General features: G+C 32.1%; 1 protein-coding gene across 1 annotated transcript; it reads left to right on the forward strand.

Moving 5' to 3' along the window:
- The first annotated feature begins 1314 nt into the window (after positions 1-1314).
- LOC123654475 (peroxidase-like) lies at positions 1315-7834 on the forward strand. The gene is made up of 12 exons (XM_045590374.1): positions 1315-1442; positions 3604-3743; positions 4002-4166; positions 4264-4451; positions 5110-5314; positions 5537-5734; positions 5843-5987; positions 6433-6583; positions 6817-6984; positions 7079-7277; positions 7402-7507; positions 7654-7834. Exons 1-12 carry the CDS (start codon positions 1315-1317, stop codon positions 7754-7756), a joined length of 1896 nt encoding a protein of 631 aa, XP_045446330.1. The 3' UTR covers positions 7757-7834.
- The last annotated feature ends 3212 nt before the right edge of the window (positions 7835-11046 follow it).

The raw sequence follows: 11046 nt of genomic DNA on the forward strand, positions 1-11046 counted from the left end.
CTTAAGCTTCTTTATGTTAAGCACACATTACAATTTACAACCAAGTAGGTAGTGGTTCTAATATTTTATTAGAAACTAGCAGATCCGGTTAACTTCATACTGCCTAATTTTTGAAATTATATACGTGAATAAGACGCGTTGGCGCAACGATTACAGCACTGGTTTGTGCCTGTTGCGCTGGCGGTTGCGGGTTCGATCCCCGCACATGACAAATATTTGTGTTTAGCCATACAGATGTTTGTCGTGGTCTGGGTGTGTTGTGTCAGTCCTTGTGGGTCTCCCCACCGTGCCTTGGAGAGCACGTTAAGCCGTCAGTCCCGGTTGTTATCATGCACAACTGATATCGATCGTTATTCATAGTAGGGAATATATCCGCGTTGGAGCAGCGTGGTGGATTAAGCTCTACGTGGTGAAAGAGTTCTGTTCCCAGCAATGGGATATTACAAGCTGAAGTGATAGCGATGAAGCGATATATTATATATTTATTATATTATATTGTCTTAATTTTCTTTTTATACAAACTTTGTCCAATAACAACCCACATTTCGGTGATTTATTTTTATTTATAATCTATCTATACATATAATAAAATGGTAGGAAAGTCAAAGTCAGTCAGTCTGCAAATTGAATATTTTTTTTAAAAGAATACTTGGGGTGTGATCTACATGCGATACCGAAGCCAAAAATATAGTTTTTAGAATTTTTGTCTGTTTGTCTGTATGTCTGTATGTATGTCCGGGATAAACCCAAAAAGTACTGCATGGATTTACTTCAAATTTGGCACGAATATTATTAAGAAGTCGGGTCAACATATAAACTACATATTATCACGCTATCACCTACAGGGAACGAGCAGTGAACCTTTATTTTATCAACGCATTCTGTAACAACGTGTAATCTAACGACGCATATTTGAATGTTGTTGTTATCATGTTAATAACCATGCTATAAGCTAGCTTCATGCTATAAATAAAGATATTCTGTAGTATATTTAGTATCAGCATTGCACCCGTGCAAAGCCGGGGCGGGTTGCTAGTATTTACATATAAATAGATGTAATAACTTCCCAGGTTTTTATTGTTTCATATTATATTAGTCAGTGTGTTTTTTATTTTATTTAATTGCGCTTTGAATTAATAATCCCTTGAATTTTTTTTTTATCATTATTTCTTTAAGAGACCTTGAGAATTAAATTCATTTCGTTTAAATAAGAAGAAACGGCGTCTTTCTGGTTAGTTCGTCAATTTACCTGTTGGTGGTACATTCGAAGTACTACCACTGACGTTATTATTTATTATTAAATTATTATGAAAAATGTTTAATTTTTTGTTATTGAGTATCGTGTCGTGTGCGTGCGCGCAGTCGGTGTTTTACGAATCTTACTCTGGTAATATTTTAAGTAATGAAGACGTTAAAGTACATTTAAAAAAGAATACTACATTGTAAGTACCTATTGATAATGTTATAATGATTATTTTTATTTATTTAACACTTTACTGGAAGTTTTTATTACAAACTAGCTGTGCCGGCGACTTCGTCCGCGTGGATTTAACAAAAAAGTTATTGTTCATTTCGCAGAGTTATAAAATAAATAAATTTCTTCAATAAAAGTAGCTTATGTAACTCCTTATTACATCAGCTATCTGCCAGTGAAAGTCTCGTAAAAATCAGTCCTGCCGTTTCCGAGTTTAGCCGGAACAAACAGACAGACAGACAGACAAAAATTGTAAACAATATTATTTTGGTATATGTATCGTGTATACCATCCATATGCATTGAGTAAAAAGTGCTTATTTTAATATTACAAACAGACACTACAATTTTATTTATTTGTACCTATTTAAAATGTATAACACATATAGTATAAGATAACAGAATTGGCTGGTGGTGTAAAAAGTAATCCACCCGTCCATCATATAAATAATTAAAAGTTGAAGTTGAAATCAAAATGATATTCTTGTGTTGAATGAATGAATAATTTTCAAATAGTGAAATTAGCTAAAAATGTTAAAATACTTTTTTGTAGGGGATTAAATTACCTTCAAGAACCTCTATTGGATTTTTTCCGAATACTGATTTTTAAGTGAATTTAAAATTACAAAGTTAAAAATCTGTGTGAAATCATATCAATTTTGAAGGCGTCGTTATGAGAAAACGGTTCATCTGAAAAAAAAAGTTCAATCAGACTTTTTTTAAAACATTTATTTCTCTTAAAAAAATGTTTCCAATTCAATTTAATTTACCTCGATGGTGTAGGATTTACAAGACAAAAACCTGCTCCGGAAAAAAATTATTATTATTATTATAGTTCGTGAGAGACTACATTATGATTTTACTCACAACACATTCAAGAGATCATTAAAAATTAAATCAATATCAAGAAATATCATTATTATGTCGAATAAAAAATGCTTTTTTGTAAAAAATTACTGATTAAACCAATTAAATGTACTTGACCTTTACAAGGAATTGCAAATACCGCCTATGAGTAATATCCGATTGCAGACAATATTAACCACATCAATTCACTTAACTTTATGTAGATGAGAAAAAATAAAATGAAATATTATAAATATTTTCTGCTTAAGTAATTAGTTATACAATCTTATTAAATCAAACACTGAGATAACTTGTCCTACCTTTTATTTAAATTTTTGAAAAAAAAGAACAATGTTGTTTTGACTATTATTTGACATTTGTATAACTACAAGAAATTATACTATTGATAGGGTAAAATATATTTATAATAATAGTTTATTTGTATCATAATTATTATACAACTTGCTACAATAACTTTGTCTTTCAAAACATATAAACATAAAGTAACAAAGAAGCTACTTTAAAATTAAAGGATAAAACTTATTCATTCCAATCATCACTTATTTATTCCAATTTCTTCTCCACAAAAAACAATTTCAAAAATCTTTTCTTAGATCTTTTCTTCTATTAACAACTTCATTAGCTATGCGATTCTAATTTATCAATCAATAATAACTAAAAAAAATAAATAAATATATATATAAATTAAAAAAAAAAAAAATAAATAAATATATAAATAATATGTAAATATTTCATTCATTTAGTACGTGTATACAACACTTATTTTTCGACTTTCGTGCGTTAGAACCATCAGTCGATTCACAGAGCTGGCTCTCCAGTAGGCGACGTAGAATTGTCCATGCGAAAAACACGTTTCTCAAATAACTACCCGGGCTATTTTAGGTGATTTCAGTAAAACAATCTGATGCCCTGTTTCAACCTCCGAAATTTCCACAAATACTGGAATAGTTATTATAATCCTAAAAATAAAATTTCATACTTTTTGTTTTAAATATGACAGACAAACTTTGAAGATGTTGTGGTTGGGAAAAGTCTCCTCGTATTTCTTTGTATGCATGAAGTAGGAGCGTAGCGCAGCGTCTTTGGTGCAAAAAAACCAGCCCTGCGGTCACTAACCCGCCTGCCTAGCGTGATGACTATGGGCAAAATACATGAGCTCACGCCATTTTTGGCGCAAAATTGTGGAAGTCTATGTCCAACAGTGGACTGCAATGGCTGATATAGTGTTTGTAAATTATTTGACTTTATGATTTTTCCATGTAGTTGGTGCATCAACGAAGTGTTACCATGTAATCCATTTGAAGGAAGAAGATTGGATGGAACTTGTAACAACCTCAAATATCCCAACAGAGGCGCTCCACATACACCTCAATACAGACTTTTACCAGCGGAGTACGATAAGGGTACTAACTTTTTTATATTAAGAACAGTTAAATATTTATATTTAGTCTGATGGCTTTAGGTTTAGTTAAAATAAGTTAGGCTACTTTTGAGCTAGAGTACTATGGTCTTCTATAATAACGATACTAAATTATTGTCAAAAAAGTAAAGTTTAAAAGGTATTGTAAGGTGTGCATGATCCAAAATAATCTACTAATACTTTTGAAAGGTTCTCTCATAAACGATTACTCTTCCATAGTGTATTCTTCTAATACTTTCAGGTTTTGAGCCCAAAAAGACAAAGTCAGGTGAACCATTGCCTCTCAGTAGGTCAGTTCGTACCACCATACTAGCAGAAGGACGAGTACCAGACCGAAGATTCACACAACTGTTAACATACTTCTGGGTTTACGTTATCGGGGATGTGTTGTCTGTGCACGACACAGGTATGTCCTTTGTTTTAAAAACCAATTTATCAGTAATATCTTTAAATATGGTATCACAATATCAATGAGAAAATTACAAATTAATTAAAATTTTTAGTAAACTACGTGAGATGGAAAACACACTGCTGTCAAGAAAAAGGCAAAACAGATAAAGGTTGTATACCTAATATTATACCGGATGATGATCCAGTGCACAGATTCTCATCGGTACGATGCATGAATCTCACCAGACCTGAGAGTTTTCAATCAGTAGGATGTTTGAAAAATGACACGGTCCCTGAAAGAGTAAGAATTTTTATATAATTTTAGTAGCGATCACAGATAGACAACCAAGGTGCTAGAACTACTCGCCAATAACTTGCTCTTCTTGGGTCTATTTAAATATTGTGGACTCGGTATTTTGACACCAGCAGGCTTTTTGCAGCCAATAAACCTGGAAGAGTGGTATTAGACCAATCAACGCATTTGAAAATTATCTTTGAACATTCAGTTCCAGATTTTGATTACTTCATAAAGGTGAAAAGAGAAAAGTTAAGTCAACATTCTTACCTTCCTCACAACATTATTCACATATGAAAGTGGACTTTTCCAATTTTTGGTTCTTCAATCTCAAATGCCTATTAGCGAAGAGTTTCTAGTAACACCTAAAGATAATCTAGCTTGACTGTTGAATCAAGGATAGGTTAAAATGCAGTGTTGCTTCAGTCCGCTTGCTTTGTAAGGAAGTTTTACATCTTCGAGCTCTAAATATTGACTGACTGGACCCGCCATTGGAGACAACCTATATTTCTTTTCAAGTATTTTTATTATCTTTATTATAAATCAAAAGTTTTAGCATATTTTATCACAAGGAATATTACAATACAACAAATATTACAAATGAAGAAATGTGCACAAAGGCGGTGTTATCAGCGGATTACCTTTTTTGTAAAATTATTTTTAGATAGTGACATCAACACCACTTTTTGACCTATCACAAGTATATGGCATGTCGTTGAAAGTAGCAAATTCGAAGGTGAGACTACTTGAAAAGGGAATGCTTAAATTTGAAGAAGAAAACGGTAAACTTTGGCCACCAAGCACAAAAACACCAGTAAATTTGTGTCTGTTGAATCAAAAACCGCATGAAAAAAGATGTCACGATACACGTGAGTACCTATTTCTAGTTTAAGTGTATAAAGAATATCTATGATAATACAATTGCAAAAATACAATGCAATTATTATGCCTTTACAATTATACTGTCATTATCAAAAACATAACATATTTACATCTACATTATTTACCTTCATATTTTTATTCATTACATAATTATATCAAGAGGAAAAATCAAATTGAATACAGTTTCGGCTCTTGTTTTCTCAATGTAGCGGACGCGGGTGCCAACAGTGTTTTAGGACCAAACCTTTTCGTGATCTGGACGTGGCGTTTCCATAACCGAATCGCATCTATATTGTCTGAATTGAATCCTTGTTGGGATGATGATAGACTATTCTTCACCACTAGAGATATAGTAATTGCTATTACTATGCAAATTTACTATTACGAAATGTCACCTGCTTTAATGGGTACGTACTGAATTATTTGTTTTAATTTCTTTGTATTGCAAACACGGTCATGTTAAATGTTATTTTAGTAAAATACAATGACATCATAGGCTTTATCTTCATTCTCAGGTTTCGATAATCTAGTAAGGGAAGGTGTTATTTCACCTCATAAGGGATTTAGAGATTTGTATAACGAAAATATTCTACCACAAATATCCTTAGAATTTCCTGCTGTACAACGATGGTCGCATACGATCCAGGAAGGAAAGTTAAAGTAAGTTTCTGTGATTAAGCTGAACCGAAATTAAAGCTAGATGGAAACTTATTGCAAAATTTTATTTTACTGACTTCACTTTGTTGGATAATAATTTCCGTTCGAATCGAGAGTATTATCGTTACCAAATTCAGTTCTCTTCAAAGTATAGTTGGAATACCTGTAAGGACAAATTAACAATAATACCAGAAATAATTTTTGGTACATTTACAAATTTCCACTGTTATTTCAGCTTTCACCACTATTACACCAGATCGGTCAAAATTTAAATATTGACTTAGTAGTGGTATCATAGCTTTTATAATTAATGTAACGAAAATAAAATAAACATTATCACAGCTTGCATCGCAGTTTCGCATGTAACCAGTTTTAATTTTGTCTTTTTTTCCACCAAATTTAGTTAGAAATATCTTTCTTTTTGGAAACAAATTAGTCTTAATTACAGGATGTACGACGCTAAAGGCAATTATTTGAGAGAAGACAGAATCGTTAATATGACTCTTCGAACAGGATACTTAGTCGATACCTTGGAGTATATTACTCAAGGTGCTTTTAGACAACCGGCAGCAAAAGTTGACTACGTTATCGATCCAGACGTTAGTATATTTTTTAATTACGTAAAGATCCAGAGACGGAGATGAATGCGATTAACTTTTTTTTTTTATTTAACACGATTACATTTTAATTGTAACTATAGTACAATTAAAATCTCATCATGACAAAAATTGAAATGAGAATAAAGTAGAAACAAAAAACTAGAGGCATCTTATTATAACGATACAATTAGACTTGAAAGAATTCAATTATATATAGTCGTATATTTTATCAGGTTGCAGAAACCGGGCTAGGTCCTCATCAACTCTCAGCAGATCTTGCAACATCAGACTTAACTAAGAACCGATACTTTGGATTCGCGCCATACATAAAATACAGACAACTGTGCTCCGGAAAGAGGTACACCACATTTAAAGACTTGCTTGATGTCATAGACCCTGAGGTAAGTGATTAATTTTTAGCATTATTTAAACTTGTCTTCAAAATAGTATTATTCACAGTTTAAGAATTAAACATATCGATTTATACTCATACAGAGAATAGATTTGCTGAAGGAAAAGTATCAGAGTGTGGAGGACATCGACTTGATGGCAGGTATTTGGGCAGAAAAGCTTGTCAAGGGTGGGTCCGTACCAGTCACAATGTACTGCGTCGTGGTGGAGCAGATGCTCAGGACGATGGTTTCAGATCGACATTGGTATGAGAGACCAAATCGTCCCAACGCATTCACGCTAGGTTAGTCAATATTTGACACAAAACTACAAACTTCGTTTTTATTTTATGAATATATACAATTGTACATACTAATTACATGTAAATGTGAACAGAATACATGTATTAAGCTAACATTTTTTCCCAGACCAACTTCTAGAGATTCGGAAAGCTTCAATTGCGCAGTTCATGTGCGCTGTTGGCGATACGGTGACGGAAATACAACCGTACGCCTTCTTTTTAGCTGGAAAAGGGTATGTTCTTAAAAGGTTTCATACAATGAATTCAATTCCACATTATATATAAAAAGCAAAAAAAAATTAAACGAGTTCTTGTAATCGGGTTCTTTATAGTCTATGTAGCGATTAAATGATAACCTCTCGATTTATTTTCATTTCAGAAACGAAATGCGCAGTTGTAAGGAAATCAAGAAAGTAAATTTATGGGCGTGGAAAGATTTCAGCTGTAATGCGAAAAAAGATAACATCAACTGTGAAATTTAACGAACATCGTCATTATATAATACGTATTTTAAAATAATGCTGAGAATACTAAATAGAAGGGAAATGGTTATTTATAAACAGAATAATTATGATCAATCGAAACATGTACTGCGATCTCACTCCACTACGGGATCGCGGCTAGGTTCTTCATCAAGAGTTACAACAATAGTGGATTGTTGAGATCCCTGAGATTAACAAAAAAAAAGCACTTTGTGTCAATACTGCATTTCATGTTTAAGTTATAAAAAATATTTCTATTTATTTCTATTGTGTAAAATATAGTAAGTAAAGTGAAAGAACCATTTGAGAGCCAACTACTATTATCTTTATTAAAGGTAATGACCAAATAGATATACCAACCCCTAGCCTAAACCCTTCATCTCTAAGTAACTAAAACTCATTCTCTTCCTTTTCAATGAAGAATAAAAGTCTTAAATCAACATCGTCTTAGGCTACCCGTTGACGTGTTATTCTAGATGTATCTGTTTATATATAATTATAATTATGTCCCTTGTAATTGCAAGAAGTTGTAAAAAATTAAAATCCATGTCACATAAAATAATTAAAAAAAAAACCTTATTTTTCTGGAAATGTACGTAAAATTATATAAAAATTGCCTTTTTTATGACATACTACAAAACTTTTGTATATTAATTATTACAAAACTTTATTATCTTATTGTAATTAAGTGGTGATTAAAAACAAAGTTTCAGTTATAAAATATATATATAAAAAATAAGTAATAGTCTTTCTTTCTATTCTAAGAACGTTTAAACATTTCGTCGTTTATAATAAACTAGCTGACCCGGCGAACTTCGTATCGCCTAACAGTCGATTCTTTAATTTTATTATATATTTTTTTTTTTTAGAATTTTTCTCTCCGTAAGAACCATCCTCGTACTTCAAGGAATATTTTAAAAAAAGATTTAGCGAAATCGGTCCAACCGTTCTCGAGTTTTGCGCTTAGCAACACATTCAGCGACTCATTTTTATATTATAGATAAATACATCAGTCAGTCAGTTCAGCCTATTGAAGACCACTGCTGGACATAGACCTCCCCAAGTTCACACCAGATATTCCGGTTTTCCGCGATTTTCCTCCAGCCTACACCGCTAATCTTACGTAGATCGTCGGTTTACGTGATAATTCACAACTCCTAAAAATTAACATTAATAATTACCACCGTATTCAGTGAGCTAACTATAAAAAGTGTTTACAATAACGTGAACTCCACAAGTGCGTATCTGAGCATACAATTTAACTAACAATATAATTTTTTTTACCAAACTACGTAATTATATTTTTAATATTAATAACATAAAAATTTTAATTACATTAATTAAAACTCGTTGACGTATCTCGTACGTTCGTTTGTTGCTTTAGTGTTGCTTATATTATCAAAACAAGTAATATAAACGCTACAATAATTTTAAATGTACTGTTTCTACATCTATCAAGACGGTTTAAACGCAAGTTAAGGATGTAAAGTCGTACTCCTAGGTACTATTTGATGTATGAAAGGTTTGTTCAACCTATGTCCGTAAGAGAGTATGACGACACCTGATATGAAGAACATTGTAACTGATGAAACAATGTTTTCTAACTATACCATCAAAATACTGAGGGGAAAGAAAGGTATATTTCAATCTGGGAACCGTATTTATACTACCACTAGAATAATTTTTACATATAAAAAAAATTCATTGTAATTCAAAATAATTCAGATTTCTGCAAAAAACAAAACATTGTAATTTCTGTTACGAAATCAATAATATCCGTAACAAAATAAACTAATAGTAGAACGATTTACTTCATTGAGGATGCGGCTTTAATAACATCACTAGGTTAATTTCCAAATGGAACATAATAGTAAAACGCGCTCCTAAAACTGAAAAAAAAAATGCTGCTGATTTCCTACAGAATATAATATCATTCTTGGAATATATATAATTCTAAGTTCTGCCTAGACACGAGCAGTTTTAGAAAAAGACGTCATCATCATCATCATCATTACAGCCTATATAGTCCACTGCTGGACATAGGCCTCCACAAGTTTGCGCCAAAAATAACGTGAACTCATGTGTTTTGCCCATAGTCACCACGCTGGGCAGGCGGGTTGGTGACCGCAGTACTGGCTTTGTCGCACCGAAGACGCTGCTGCCCGTCTTCGGCCTGTGTATTTCAAAGCCAGCAGTTGGATGGTTATCCCGCCATCGGTCGGCTTCTTAAGTTCCAAGATGGTTGTGGAACCTTGTTATCCCTTAGTCGCCTCTTACGACACCCACGGGAAGAGAGGGGGTGGCTATATTCTTTAGTGCCGTAGCCACACAGCACAGAAAAAGACGTGTCAATCACAAATTATTTTTCAGTCGTTTATTATATACGCTGTGATGTTATCTTTCAATTAAATTGAGTAGGGAGATCGAAGTAAAATCTATATAAAGTAATATTTTTTATAATATTAATTATTTTGTGAATGTGCTTGTCAAAACCTTCCATTGGTACTGCGTGATGGGATTTTTATCAAAATTTTACTAGGTGTACTGATTTTAATTATTCGTTTTAATTGACTTTCAAAAAAGGAGGAGGTTCTCAATTTATGTGTATTTTTTTTTAATGAATGTTAAACTCAGAACTTTTGACTGGGTGAATCGATTTAGATGATTTTTCTTTTAATTGAAAGGTGTTGTATGTCATGTGGTCTTATTTAAATTTGATTGCGCTATAACAAGTTATTTTCGAATTATATCTAATAATGCGTATTTACTTGACTACTTTTTCGTCGACTTACGTTGTATTATACTGCATAACTTTTTACTGAGTTAACTAATTTTGATGATTTTTATTTTCATCAAAAGCTGGTTCCTGTTTTGCGATACCATTTTAATTTGATCAAGATAATTTAGAGAATTATTTTTAAATTAAGATTATTTTATAAGATTTATTAATATTACTATTTTTTTAGTAATCTTTGATAACGCGCCTTTACTTGACTATTTTTGCGTTGTCTTACTTGTCGATGTAAACTGAAGTTCGTTTTTTTCGTTTGCGAGCAAACACAATTATTTAAAGCTTGTCATGTAGTGCCATTTAAATTTTGTCGAAATCTAAAGTTAGTACGTATAAACGATTATTCAGATACATATAAACAATTATTTTAATTATATTTTACCTTTTTTAAAATTATATTAACAACATTCACGAGCTCTTAGTTGCCCATGTCATTTGCACTACATAAAATATATTTTTTCAGACCAACAGTTCTAAAACTAATTGATTGATTGATTGG

Source organism: Melitaea cinxia, chromosome 6, assembly GCF_905220565.1.
Source record: "Melitaea cinxia chromosome 6, ilMelCinx1.1, whole genome shotgun sequence".
In the NCBI taxonomy this organism is placed as follows: domain Eukaryota; kingdom Metazoa; phylum Arthropoda; class Insecta; order Lepidoptera; family Nymphalidae; genus Melitaea; species Melitaea cinxia.

Bases quoted from the DNA above. Each gene is read 5' to 3' on its own strand.
- LOC123654475 (XM_045590374.1), top strand. From the start codon at position 1,315: ATGTTTAATTTTTTGTTATTGAGTATCGTGTCGTGTGCGTGCGCGCAG. The intron at 1,443-3,603 runs GTAAGTACCTAT...TTTTCCATGTAG, and splicing joins TTAAAAAAGAATACTACATT to TTGGTGCATCAACGAAGTGT. The intron at 5,315-5,536 runs GTGAGTACCTAT...TTCTCAATGTAG, and splicing joins AAAAAGATGTCACGATACAC to CGGACGCGGGTGCCAACAGT.